We start from the raw sequence: 15,022 nt of genomic DNA on the forward strand, positions 1-15,022 counted from the left end.
GTGTATAGGTAGACATCATCAGTAAAGAGAAATTAACAATCATTTAGTATGAGACAATACAAACGTTATGTGTCAGGGGGCAGGAAGTTGTAATGCAAAGACACATGTTCTGTAACACCACTTGACTTAGAGGAAGCAGACTTTTCTGCTGTATATTCATTACACTAACGGTAGCATATAGTTAAGCCTACTAATCTTCCACGTTGTTATTGTTTGCTTTGTGCTTTGCATTTTGAAGTGTATGAAAATTGCTTTACAAATAAAGGTATTGTTAGTATTAGTATATTATTAGTATTGTCATTAGAACTATTATTATTCACAATGTGGGGCTTTCAATACCCAACCTACAGACTATAGCACATGAGGTCACTTAAGGTGTGACTTGTTGAGTAACAATATGTGAAACTAAAGCCGGCCAGACACTACACGTTTTTAGTACGATCTACAGGTTCCTGATCAGCTCCCGGCGCATTTGACCAAATCTTTAGATCAAACCCAGAGTAAAACATAATGCCACAGTCTCGTAAAGTGTAAGCACATAACCCATTTGCGGATGATGGCTCCCATAGGCTCCCGGGCACTCTACAGCATCCCGAAAATGTTCAAACATGTTGAATATATTCGCCCTCAATTAGTAGTCCAAACATAGTAGTCCTAACATACTAGTTTATTACGATTTGACTTGACTGAATAGTTAAATATTAGACCAGTCAAAACATTTCTATTGTATTACAGCCATAACTAGTGGGAAAGGATTTCAGAAATTGTATGAAAGCTAAGAGAAAGCCTGTGGGTGTGTCAGGGCGTGGGCACCTGAGAGATCCTGTATAAAACAAGTGAGAAGACCCACTCTCACATTGTATCTCTTTAGTATCCTTTTAGGAGCACAGAAACTACTTCTACTACTACTACTCTCACATAGTGCTTGAGACTGACAGATCTTCACTGCAAACATGAACAGAAAAGAGTCTCAGTCTGGTGAGTAGCCTTTAGTTTATAAAGATGGGAACTCAAGTCAATGGTATTGATTCGTTTTTTTATGTGCTTTTTCCTTTGAACTTCATGTGCTCTAGAAATATACTGATGTATAGCAGTGGGGAGCATTATTTTATATTACTCCACTGCTTTTATTTCCTGGTCAAGTTGACACAAAATGTTAACATTATTAGTTACATTATAATGTACAAGTCAGTGGAGTAATTCATATTTTAAAAAATAATAATAATTGAAACATGTTTTATTAATACTTTAGGTAAGTCTTTATTTTTTTACATTCATAACTAACATTTTGTTTTTATTCTTGTAAGCGCTTATTGTATATGACTGTTTTAGAGCACTACCTTCTCTATCTTTCATTCTCTTTCTCACCTGCTGTAATGATTCTAAAAAGGAACACATGGATTTTACATTTATTTTTGTGCTGTGGCCATTATTTATATATTAAAACCAAGAGATTGCTTGGTATTTGATGGGAGTCAATTTAGCAAAAAAATTATAATGGCATAAAAACAGTTTAGCACATACAGATGTAGGATCTTAGTTTGATAAATGTTTTGTTGCTGTAGGTTTTCCTGCACAGTAGCAAATGCAAAAGTGTAGTGGATTTGCGTTTTAAGTACTCTAAAGTTTCTAATGTCCACTATGCAAGTTCAGACTTGATTTTCCCTAACGAACAATATGTCAACCCCGACAAAAATGCCCATTTATTATAATCCATATAATAATTCACATTTCTTGTTGCTGCAGGATTATTTTCCTGCTGTAGCAAACTGGCTAAAATTAAGATCCTACATCTGTAGAGGCGATGCTCACAGATTATTTTGTGCAGACCATGAAGTACTGCTTTGTGTCAAGAAGTGTGAATCTTAAGAAATTAGCCGTTCCTCAAAATTTGCCAACGTGTGTTACATGAAGACTAGACCTCTTTAAAAGTAAACAGCCATGTCCATTTAATCCAACAGAATTCCAACTGCAGATACTAAAGGAGGTCCGGATTGTTCTGGTCGGGAAGACTGGAGGTGGGAAAAGTGCAACAGGAAACACCATTCTGGGGACAAACACTTTCAAATCAATGTTTTCTTTGATTTCTCTGACAAAAGACTGTAAAAAGACAAGAGGGAAGGTGGGTGAGCAAAGTGTAGCTGTTATTGACACCCCAGGTTTGTTTGATACTACATTGTCCAATGAGGAGTCACTGAAAAGGATTGCTAAATGCATCTCTTTCTCTGCACCTGGTCCCAATGTGTTCCTGATTGTGATCAAGCTGGCAAGATTCACTAAAGAGGAAAAGGAAACTGTGGAGATAATTCAAAGCTTCTTTGGTGACGAAGCATCAAAATACAGCATGGTTCTCTTCACACACGGAGAAGTTCTTGGTGATGATGATAATGCTGGTGCAACAATTCAAAAGGCCCTGCATGAAAATCCAGATCTGAAAGGTTTACTTTCCCAATGCAAAGGGGGATATCATGTCTTTAACAACAATGATAAGAATCCCTCCCAGGTCACTGAGCTGCTTGAGAAGATAAACAAGATGGTGACGATGAATGGAGGAAGCCACTACACCACTGAGATGTTCCAGAAGGCTGAGAGAGCGATTGAAGAGGAGAAGAACAGGATCCTGAAAGAGAATGAAGAGAAGATACGCAGAGAAGAGGAGAAACTGAAGGAAGACAAAATTAAACAAGAGGCCCGGGAGAAAGCGCTTAAAGAGGAGAATGAGAGGATCCTGAAAGAGAACGAAGAGCATAAACGCAGACATGAGGAGGAACTGAAGAAAATGAAACAAGAAGCTCAGGAGAAAGCGATTAAAGAGGAGAAGAAGAGAATCCAGAGAGAGAAGGAAGAGCAGAGACTCAGGGAGGAGGAACTGGAGAAACTGAAACTGGAAAATGAGGCTAAAGATAAAGAAATAAAGGAGGTGAGAGAAAAACATGAAAGGGAGGCAAGAGAGAGAGCTGAAGGAGAAAATGGCTTTATAGATGGTTTTCTTAAAAGAGTTATTGAACCAGTGGTGAAAGCAGTACAAGGTGCTTGCGGTATACAATGAACATCTGAAACAATGCTGTTCTAGAGTCCCAAGCTTAGTCACATTGAATGTAATTACAATTGTATTGCATTGCATTGAATGCATCTACATACAGTGTACTCTGTTGCCATTCTAATGTTATAGTCTGTAACTGTGGACCCATTGACTTCTATAGATGTATATTCTATAGCTTACATAAAGCTTTATGACATTTAACCTGGCTCTGCTGTGTCTGTGATTGTTTCCATTTATGTCAATAGTAAACATTATGTAATGAGAATTTAGACAAATGCCAGCTACAATAGATTACATTCAATGTTTTCATTTATATTCAATGAGGACATTTTCTTAAAATAACACAAATAATCATCATGACAGTTTATTAAAGCTGGTAATTAGCTACATACGTGATTTCAGGGTAGTTTTCATGCATTGGCATTATAAATAAAATATGTTTTAATCAACAACAAAAAATAAAAAACGTCTTCATTCAGTGCATTACACTCCATGACTCGGTCGTTCCATGGACATATGGGTCGGTGTTCACACCATTGTCATTATGACATCATCAATATGGGACAGAACAGTGGAATTCTTTAGATGGATGCACACAGTTGTCCAGACTCTGTAAATCATGATGTTTAAACAGTGAAGTAATAAAGAGACTCTCTGGCCAACACAGTTAAGGGAGAGCGGCTACGTCCCAATAGTCTTATTTATCTTTCCTCCTCCTCTTTTCCGACAGATCACTAGATAGATTAACTGGTTAGAACTGGTTATGAATGTTAATAGCTATAGCCAAATAGTCATGAATCTTTTTAAGTTCCCTCATATTAGTTGATATATAAACATGGCCGGGACCTTTTCCTGTATAGCTTCTCCTAGAGGTAAAGGTTATGAGGAATGGAAGCCATTGACGGTTATTGAGACACATAGGTGAGCCATGGTGGCCTGGTCTGTCTGAGTCCTCCAGGCCAGCAGAGGGAGAAAAACAAATCCTAAACTCTGGGACCGACTGACAAATTGGCATCCTATTCCATATATAATGCACTACTTTTGACCAGGATGCATGGGTCTTTGTTCAAAGTAGTACGCTATATAGGGAATAGGGTGCCATTTCATCCCAAACAGACAAGGAACCAGCAGGCCTATGAAATCAAAAGTGCAGTGATTTTCATCAGTAATTATAGTAAAGATGATGTACACCTCACTCACTTCATATACAATTATTACACTCAGTTCTCTAATCTCTCACACACAGGTACGGGGAAATGAACAGCGAACATTTAACATTTCAAAACAGACATCAGGGGACAAACCTTAGTCATTCAGTCACACACATACTATCTCTCTCCCTCTGACACACAAGCAGGCGCAAGCTCTCTCTCACACACACACACACACACACATGCACAAACACAAACACACAAACACGGAACCTTGGGTGGAATAATCAGTACAAAGAGGAGAATTGCTTTTCATGATGTTTCAAAGTTACACAGGCTGTTAAAACACGCTGATGATACCTGGATCATAGTGGGTTATGGGAAGAACACTGAGAGGATACCTGGATCATAGTGGGTTATGGGAAGAACACTGAGAGGATACCTGGATCATAGAGGGTTATTGGAAGAACACTTTGAGTTTTGAGGGAAGAAGAAGGACCTGTTTGAATTCAATTCAAATCTCACGCACCACCCAGACCAGTGAAGAATCATTAGTAGGAATCAAATAGAAAGATTCAGAGTGTAGAAAGTGAGTGAACAAACCAGTGACACGCTGCAGTTATCAAATGGCTCCAGGTCAACAACCAATATATAAGATCTCAAATGAATAAAAAGAAGAAAATAATGAATTCACACACACACACACACACACACACTCACACACTCACACACTCACACTCACACACACACACACACGCACACACGCGCACACGCGCACACACACACACACACTTTGTCAGTCAGCCCACTAGGGGGAGCCCTACTTAAGTCTGTCCCTCCGGTAGAGGCAGCCAAGGCACACAAGGCGCGGTCAGAGGAGCGAGACCATTTCGCCTCCTTCAGGCACAAAGAAGGAAAGCTCAATCCAATAAGACAGCAGCCCGGACAGGAAATTAACTCATCTTGCTCAGGGGCGGGGCCAGCAGGGGGGCCCAGGATTGCAGTGCGGAAGCTGCTATCCCTCCAGCCAATCGGACATCCGACGACCACCGTCGCCGAGCCGTTGTTGTTGTCCAGATGGGGGAGATGAGGGAGGGAGGGGGAGGGGAGTTGGAGACTGGATAGCCCCAGCCGTTAGGCTGCAGAAACAGGGAGGAAGAGAACGAGGCTGGATGTAGGAGACGTCTCCCTGGTGTAGGGACAGCGCCCTCTAGCGTGTCAGGAGACCTGCTGCAGTCCATAGGCTCCCCCAGAGAAAAAGCTTCCTCCTCTTCCTCTTCCAGAGACACCATGTCCAGGTCCAGAAGCAGCCCTGAATCATATGACACATCCTCCACCATCCCTCCTTTATCCTTCCTCCTTTCATCCCTCACCATCCCTCCCTTCTCCTTCCTCCTTTCATCCTCCACCATCCCTCCCTTCTCCTTCCTCCTTTCATCCTCCACCATCCCTCCTTTATCCTTCCTCATTTCATCCTCCACCATCCCTCCTTTATCCTCCCTCATTTCATCCTCCACCATCCCTCCTTTATCCTCCCTCCTTTCATCCTCCACCATCCCTCCCTTCTCCTTCCTCTTTTCATCCTCCACCATCCCTCCCTTCTCCTTCCTCCTTTCATCCTCCACCATCCCTCCCTTCTCCTTCCTCCTTTCATCCTCCACCATCCCTCCTTTATCTTTCCTCATTTCATCCTCCACCATCCCTCCTTTATCCTCCCTCCTTTCATCCTCCACCATCCCTCCCTTCTCCTTCCTCCTTTCATCCTCCACCATCCCTCCCTTCTCCTTCCTCCTTTCATCCTCCACAATCCATCCCTTCTCCTTCCTCCTTTCATCCTCCACCATCCCTCCTTTATCCTTCCTCCTTTCATCCTCCACCATCCCTCCTTTATCCTTCCTCCTTTGATCCTCCACCATCCCTCCCTTCTCCTTCCTCCTTTGATCCTCCACCATCCCTCCTTTATCCTTCCTCCTTTCATCCTCCACCATCCCTCCTTTATCCTTCCTCCTTTCATCCTCCACCATCCCTCCTTTATCCTTCCTCCTTTCCTCCTCCACCCTCCCTCCCTTCTCCTTCCTCCTTTCAACCTCCACCATCCCTCCCTTCTCCTTCCTCCTTTCATCCTCCACCATCCCTCCCTTCTCCTTCCTCCTTTCATCCTCCACCCTCCCTCCCTTCTCCTTCCTCCTTTCATCCTCCACCATCCCTCCCTTCTCCTTCCTCCTTTCATCCTCCACCATCCCTCCCTTCTCCTTCCTCCTTTCATCCTCCACCATCCCTCCTTTATCCTTACTCCTTTCATCCTCCACCATCCCTCCCTTCTCCTTCCTCCTTTCATCCTCCACCATCCCTCCTTTATCCTTACTCCTTTCATCCTCCACCATCCCTCCCTTCTCCTTCCTCCTTTCATCCTCCACCATCCCTCCTTTATCCTTCCTCCTTTCATCCTCCACCATCCCTCCTTTATCCTTCCTCCTTTCATCCTCCACCATCCCTCCTTTATCCTTCCTCCTTTCATCCTCCACCCTCCCTTCTCCTTCTCCTTCCTCCTTTCATCCTCCACCATCCCTCCCTTCTCCTTCCTCCTTTCATCCTCCACCATCCCTCCTTTATTCTTCCTACTTTCATCCTCCACCATCCCTCCTTTAACCTTCCTCCTTTCATCCTCACCATCCCTCCTTTATCCTTCCTCCTTTCATCCTCCACCATCCCTCCTTTATCCTTCCACCTTTCATCCTCCACCATCCCTCCCTTCTCCTTTCATCCTCCACCTCCTCTTCCTCGTCTTTCCCCAAGCTCTGCAGGTCGGGGTCCCGGAGGAGGGGGGCGAGGGTTCGCCCCAGCTCGGGGGTGCAGGGGAGGGACTGGCAGCGGAGGGAGAGGTGAAGGTCAAGGCTTTGAGGTTGTCAATCTATGCATTTACAGTAAGTATGTACACAGAGTCATGGATGCATGCAATTATGTCTGCCTGTCAGTCTGTCTGTTATTGTATTTTAAATTAGAGCAGAGGACTGCAAGGTTGAGGAATGGTGTCCGATAGTCACCGACCAGGTTCTCAAAGGCAGCCAACGTCTAGCCCAAAGTCATGCACGCACAGAAAAACATCATCATCATCTTTTAATGTAGCCGTATCATCACAGCTAGCTAGCTGCAACCGAGTGGCTACTACTGGCTAACACCTCTGCCCCGAAGCAAGCACCAGTTAGCCTTGAGCTAGCCTCGAGCTAGGCCCATCTGCCGGCTAGCTGAAGAGCTAGTGCCACTGCCACTGCCACGAAGCTAGCACCAGTTAGCAAACACTATTCTACAATTCACAACCTCTCTTTCGCCATCGCCATCTGGCTTGGATTCTCTGTCGACACAACCACGTCTGAGCAGACCCCCTCCGTCTGAGCAGACCACCCCCCGGGCTACTAACTTTACACGCCGCGTGCTAGCTTAGTGGAGGCCTCCTCTGCTCCATCTACGGCTGCCCCCTGGACACTATGATCACTTGGCTACATAGCTGATGCATGCTTGACTGTCCATTAATTCACGGTACTCCATTCTGTTTATTTGTGTCTTATCTGTCGGCTCTGTGCTTTAACTCAGGATCTGTGTGTAGTTAATCCGACCCTCTCTGCCTAGTCATCGCCATTTTTTACCTGTTGTTGCTGTGTCAGACTAGCACCCTGTTATTGCTGCTGTTATCTTACCTGTTGTTTTAGCTAGCTCTCCCAATCAAGACCTGCAATCACTTTATGCCTTATTGTATGTCTCTCTCAAATATCAATATGCCTTGCATACTGTTGTTCAGGCTAGTTTTCATTGTCATTGTTTTGGTTTGCAATGGACCCTGTAGTTCCACTCTCCGTACCTCTGATACCCCCTTTGTCCCACCCCCCACACATGCGGTGACCTCACCCATTGAGACCAGCATGTCCAGAGATACAACCTCTCTTATCATCACCCAGTGCCTGGGCTTGCCTCCGCTGTACCCGCGCCCCTCCATACCCCTGTCTGCACATTATGCCCAGAATCTATTCTACCACGCCCATAAATCTGCTCCTTTTATTCTTTGTCCCCAACGCTCTAGGCGACCAGTTTTGATAGCCTTTAGCCGCACCCTCATCCTACTACTCCTCTGTTCCTCGGGTGATGTGGAGGTAAACCCAGGCCCTGCATGTCCCCAGTCACCCTCATTTGTTGACTTCTGCGATCGAAAAAGCCTTGGCCTCATGCATGTCAACATCAGAAGCCTCCTCCCTAAGTTTGCCTTACTCACCGCTTTAGCACACTCTGCCAATCCTGATGTCCTTGCCGTGTCCGAATCCTGGCTTAGGAAGGCCACCAAAAATTCTGAGATTTCCATACCCAACTATAACACTTTCCGTCAAGATAGAACTGCCAAAGGGGGAGGAGTTGCAATCTACTGCAGAGATAGCCTGCAAAGTTCTGTCATACTTTCCAGGTCTATGCCCAAACAGTTCGAACTTCTAATTTTAAAAATTAATCTCTCCAGAAATAAGTCTCTCACTGTTGCCGCCTGCTACCGACCCCCCTCAGCTCCCAGCTGTGCCCTGGACGCCATCTGTGAATTGATCGCTCCCCATCTAGCTTCAGAGTTTGTTCTGTTAGGTGACCTAAACTGGGATATGCTTAACACCCCGGCAGTCCTACAATCCAAGCTTGATGCCCTCAATCTCACACAAATCATCAAGGAACCCACCAGGTACAACCCTAAATCCGTAAACATGGGCACCCTAATAGACATTATCCTGACCAACCTGCCCTCCAAATACACCTCTGCTGTCTTCAATCAAGATCTCAGCGATCACTGCCTCATTGCCTGTATCCGCCACGGGTCTGCGGTCAAACGACCACCCCTCATCACTGTCAAACGCTCCCTAAAACACTTCTGCGAGCAGGCCTTTCTAATCGACCTGGCCCGGGTACCCTGGAAGGATATTGACCTCATCCCGTCAGTTGAGGATGCCTGGTCATTCTTTAAATGTTACTTCCTCACCATATTAGACAAGCATGCTCCGTTCAAAAAATGCAGAACCAAGAACAGATATAGCCCTTGGTTCACTCCAGACCTGACTGCCCTCGACCAGCACAAAAACATCCTGTGGCGAACTGCAATAGCATCGAAGAGCCCCCGCGATATGCAACTGTTCAGGGAAGTCAGGAACCAATACACGCAGTCAGTCAGGAAAGCAAAGGCCAGCTTTTTCAAGCAGAAATTCGCATCCTGTAGCTCTAACTCCAAAAAGTTCTGGGATACTGTAAAGTCCATGGAGAACAAGAGCACCTCCTCCCAGCTGCCCACTGCACTGAGGCTAAGTAACACGGTCACCACCGATAAATCCGTGATAATCGAAGACTTCAACAAGCATTTCTCAATGGCTGGCCATGCCTTCTTCCTGGCGACTCCAACCTTGGCCAACAGCCCCGCCCCCCCCGCTGCTACTCGCCCAAGCCTCCCCAGCTTCTCCTTTACCCAAATCCAGATAGCAGATGTTCTGAAAGAGCTGGAAAACCTGGACCCATACAAATCAGCTGGGCTTGACAATCTGGACCCCCTATTTCTGAAACTGTCCGCCGCCATTGTCGCACCCCCTATTACCAGCCTGTTCAACCTCTCCTTCGTATCATCTGAGATCCCCAAGGATTGGAAAGCTGCCGCGGTCATCCCCCTCTTCAAAGGGGGAGACACCCTGGACCCAAACTGTTACAGACCTATATCCATCCTGCCCTGCCTATCTAAGGTCTTCGAAAGCCAAGTCAACAAACAGATCACTGACCATCTCGAATCCCACCGTACCTTCTCCGCTGTGCAATCCGGTTTCCGAGCCGGTCACGGATGCACCTCAGCCACGCTCAAGGTACTAAACGACATCATAACCGCCATCGATAAAAGACATTACTGTGCAGCCGTCTTCATCGACCTGGCCAAGGCTTTCGACTCTGTCAATCACCATATTCTTATCGGCAGACTCAGTAGCCTCGGTTTTTCTAATGACTGCCTTGCCTGGTTCACCAACTACTTTGCAGACAGAGTTCAGTGTGTCAAATCGGAGGGCATGTTGTCCGGTCCTCTGGCAGTCTCTATGGGGGTACCACAGGGTTCAATTCTCGGGCCGACTCTTTTCTCTGTATACATCAATGATGTTGCTCTTGCTGCGGGCGATTCCCTGATCCACCTCTACGCAGACGACACCATTCTATATACTTCCGGCCCTTCCTTGGACACTGTGCTATCTAACCTCCAAACGAGCTTCAATGCCATACAACACTCCTTCCGTGGCCTCCAACTGCTCTTAAACGCTAGTAAAACCAAATGCATGCTTTTCAACCGTTCGCTGCCTGCACCCGCACGCCCGACTAGCATCACCACCCTGGACGGTTCCGACCTAGAATATGTGGACATCTATAAGTACCTAGGTGTCTGGTTAGACTGCAAACTCTCCTTCCAGACTCATATCAAACATCTCCAATCCAAAACCAAATCAAGAATCGGCTTTCTATTCCGCAACAAAGCCTCCTTCACTCACGCCGCCAAACTTACCCTAGTAAAACTGACTATCCTGCCGATCCTCGACTTCGGCGATGTCATCTACAAAATAGCTTCCAACACTCTACTCAGCAAACTGGATGCAGTTTATCACAGTGCCATTCGTTTTGTTACTAAAGCACCTTATACGACCCACCACTGCGACCTGTATGCCCTAGTCGGCTGGCCCTCGCTACATGTTCGTCGTCAGACCCACTGGCTCCAGGTCATCTACAAGGCTATGCTAGGTAAAGTGCCGCCTTATCTCAGTTCACTGGTCACGATGCCTACACCCACCCGCAGCACGCGCTCCAGCAGGTGTATCTCACTGATCATCCCTAAAGCTAAAACCTCATTTGGACGCCTTTCCTTCCAGTTCTCTGCTGCCTGCGACTGGAACGAATTGCAAAAATCTCTGAAGTTGGAGACTTTTATCTCCCTCAACAACTTTAAAAATCTGCTATCCGAGCAGCTAACCGATCGCTGCAGCTGTACATAGTCCATCTGTAAACTACCCACCCAATTTACCTACCTCACCCCCCATACTGCTTTTATTTATTTACTTTTCTGCTCTTTTGCACACCAGTACCAATATCTCTTCTTGCACATGATCATCTGATGATTTATCACTCCAGTGTTAATCTGCTAAATTGTAATTATTCGATTTATTGCCTACCTCATGCCTTTTGCACACATTGTATATAGATTCTCTTTTTTCTACCATGTTATTGACTTGTTTATTGTTTACTCCATGTGTAACTCTGTGTTGTCTGTTCACACTGCTATGCTTTATCTTGGCCAGGTCGCAGTTGCAAATGAGAACTTGTTCTCAACTAGCCTACCTGGTTAAATAAAGGTGAAATAAAAAAAATATATAAAAAAAGCCGACGAGCTGTAAATTAGTTTGTCTGCCTAGGTTAAAAATATATACATGTTGTATTTCTACACAGTATTTACTCAATGGAGACACACACTGTGATAGAGTTCTACTCATTAAACATTAAACGAGAATGTAACCACTACAATGTACTGCATTGATTCAATACTCAAGTCCTCCACAGCAGTTACATGTGATTATGTTCAATAAGGGAAAGGAGGGTACTTATTTTCTGGGTCAAAGTGGAAGAAAATATTCTATGGTGCTATTTGACAGTAGACCTACTGGGGTTGTGCAGTGGTGGTGAAAGGGTTGGGTTAAGGGTTTGTTCATACACTGTCCGTTTGTTGTGTGATAGTAGTAAAGCCTTGATTTAGGGTTGTGTGATCGTGTAAAACGGAAAAACATTGGCTAACTGTGTGCCTGTCATTAACTGGGGTTGTGTGTGTGTGTGGTGTGTGGTGTGTGGTGTGTGGTGTGTGGTGTGTGGTGCGTGCGTGCGTGCGTGCGTGCGTGCGTGCGTGCGTGCGTGCGTGTGTGCGTGCGTGCGTGCGTGTGTGTGTACACCTCAGGAAGAAAGGAAGTCCGGATCAGCCTCTATCTGGGCGATGAACTCACACAGGATGATTCCATAAGCAAACACATCCACCTAGGGGTCAGAGTCAGCCAATCACATCTGATCAATAACATCTCACTTGGCATATTCACAATAATACACCTTGAAAGAGCCTGGTCATTTGCTAGAAACATACATATTAGCAAGACCCACTAGACACAACCAGAATAACACAGCAGGAACATGGAACAGTTGTCCTTCCAGATTGCATTATAGCATAGTACTATTGTATTGCATTACTGTGTTTGCTTCCTCTTATTATGCACTCGGACCAGTGAAATAGCAGCCAGGAAACAGTAGAGTACTGTTAGTATCTTTTCATCATAGTGCTCTCATCTCAGCACCTCCGGGGCCATCCAGTAGGGGGAGCCCACCACGACCAGAGGCCGCTGATCAGCCCCGTCACTGGAGGAGAGGAAAAAAACGAATTCTTATAGAACACATTGATTTTTCAGGAGAGAAAAACTGAATACAATGTACAATGTATTTAAGGCTATATGTGCAGTCATGATGGGAATATGGGGAGAGAGTCATATAGTCTTCCTGTAATCTGGAGAACTTTCTCACAGCACTAACCTGTAGTCTGGAATCTTCTCACAGCACGAACCTGTAGTCTGGAATCTTCTCACAGCACTAACCTGTAGTCTGGAATCTTCTCACAGCACTAACCTGTAGTCTGGAATCTTCTCACAGCACTAACCTGTAGTCTGGAATCTTCTCACAGCATTAACCTGTAGTCTGGAATCTTCTCACAGCACTAACCTGTAGTCTGGAATCTTCTCACAGCACTAACCTGTAGTCTGGAATCTTCTCACAGCATTAACCTGTAGTCTGGAATCTTCTCACAGCACTAACCTGTAGTCTGGAATCTTCTCACAGCACTAACCTGTAGTCTGGAATCTTCTCACAGCACTAAACTGTAGTCTGGAATCTTCTCACAGCACTAACCTGTAGTCTGGAATCTTCTCACAGCACTAACCTGTAGTCTGGAATCTTCTCACAGCATTAACCTGTAGTCTGGAATCTTCTCACAGTACTAACCTGTAGTCTGGAATCTTCTCACAGCACTAACCAGTAGTCTGGAATCTTCTCACAGCACTAACCTGTAGTCTGGAATCTTCTCACAGCACTAACCTGTAGTCTGGAATCTTCTCACAGCACTAACCTGTAGTCTGGAATCTTCTCACAGCACTAACCTGTAGTCTGGAATCTTCTCAAAGCACTAACCTGTAGTCTGGAATCTTCTCACAGCACTAACCTGTAGTCTGGAATCTTCTCACAGCACTAACCTGTAGTCTGGAATCTTCTCTGCCAGACTAAAGTCTCCCACTACTGCAGTGAACACACCATTCTCACAGCGCACCAGACAGTTCTATGAGAGAGAAAGGAGAGAGAGGGCATATGAGTGTGTGTGAGAGATGAAATGAACGATTAGTGCAAGATGAAGTGAAGGGAGGTGTTACTGTGTGTCTGTCTGGAGGCTGATGGGAGGAGCTATAGGAGTGCGGGCTCCATGTAGTGGCTGGAATGGAATCAATGGAAAAAGGTTAAACACGTTGTTTTCATGTGTTTTACGTGTTTGGTAACATTCCATTGATTCTATTTCAACCATTACAATGAGCCCTCTCTCCTATAGCTCCTCCCACCAGCCTCCTCTGATTTGAACAGTATAATGTAATAGTTTATGTAAAGTCATGCGCCCTCTGTTTGAAACAATGAGAGAGACTCAAATTTCACGTTCATTTGTACATATCCACTGCATACATGAATCATGGCAAAGTTGGTTCCTGTTTCAGTCACTTTGGTCATGTTTGGTGGGTGGAATAAAAACACAACATGACTGAAGACTCCCACAATACAGGCGCTGGCTTCAAGACGATGTTGATGAAGAGCAACAGCACAAACTTCCAGTCTACTGCAGCAGAGAGGAAGAGGTAAAGAGAGGGATAACTGGGCCCAAAATCTGTCTTCTCCAGCAGGTGGCTTTTAGTAATTTTTTTCACTCACCAAGCAAGGAATGTTTGTTTGGAGGTCAATGAAAGAGTGTTGAATTTGGTTCACAAAAAATGAAGGCGTATTTGCTACGTGTGGCTTATTTGAGTTTCGTAATGCTTAGGTTGTTAGGAGTGCACTGATATAAGTAGGACATGTGACATCCTGGTAACTTTGAGAAAAAACATTTTATATCGGAGTTGTGCCTGTTGTTCAGACGTGTGTCTGTCTTCTGATTGGTTAGAATAGTCCCACCTGATCTTGCCTCCTGACTGCCTTCTATTTTTGAAGACATTTCTTTCCATTGTTAAAGTCACTGGGTTATCTGGTCAATATAATGGATAATCTGTGACTGCAGTCAAAACTCCATGACCTTTGATCACATGTTTTTTGTAAAGTGTATGCAGTTGTCATGTAGGCACACATTTTTCCCGCATTATGCAACACATTAAAAGGCCGACTTGACAGAAGTACGTTACGTTTTCAATTTGTAGACTGTACAATGCAAAGTGTTTTTAAAACTAACCATGGCCATTTACCGTGGCAAATTAATGGGATGAACCATATTATTACAGCCACTAGAGGGCACTCAAAATTAAACCATGACAAAAGTAGAAAGTATTCTTGAAGAACTGGCAAAGGGTGAAAGTTGGCCTGGCTGGAAAAAGGGGGAAAAAGAAGACATTCTACCTGGTAACACTGGAGGGAAGCCAAGCTCTTCAGCCAAGACAGAGAACACCAGACATTAACTCTTATCTCCTCTCACAATTTACAGGACAGGATGTTCAGAAATGTCCTTTAGCTTTAC

At 44.8% G+C, this 15,022-nt stretch overlaps 1 protein-coding gene across 1 annotated transcript; it reads left to right on the plus strand.

Moving 5' to 3' along the window:
* Positions 1–953: 953 nt before the first annotated feature.
* LOC120043424 (GTPase IMAP family member 9-like) lies at positions 954–3,785 on the plus strand. The gene is made up of 3 exons (XM_038988006.1): positions 954–978; positions 1,962–2,920; positions 3,774–3,785. The coding sequence occupies exons 1-3, from the start codon at positions 954–956 to the stop codon at positions 3,783–3,785; spliced, it is 996 nt and encodes a 331-aa protein (XP_038843934.1).
* The last annotated feature ends 11,237 nt before the right edge of the window (positions 3,786–15,022 follow it).

Source organism: Salvelinus namaycush, unplaced genomic scaffold, assembly GCF_016432855.1.
Source record: "Salvelinus namaycush isolate Seneca unplaced genomic scaffold, SaNama_1.0 Scaffold908, whole genome shotgun sequence".
NCBI classification, from domain to species: Eukaryota; Metazoa; Chordata; class Actinopteri; order Salmoniformes; family Salmonidae; genus Salvelinus; species Salvelinus namaycush.

What these genes read in the sequence shown, in the direction of transcription:
- LOC120043424 (XM_038988006.1), top strand. Translation starts at nt 954, where the DNA reads ATGAACAGAAAAGAGTCTCAGTCTG. An exon ending in CAGAAAAGAGTCTCAGTCTG is followed by an intron (nt 979 to 1,961) that starts GTGAGTAGCCTT and finishes TTAATCCAACAG; the next exon opens with AATTCCAACTGCAGATACTA.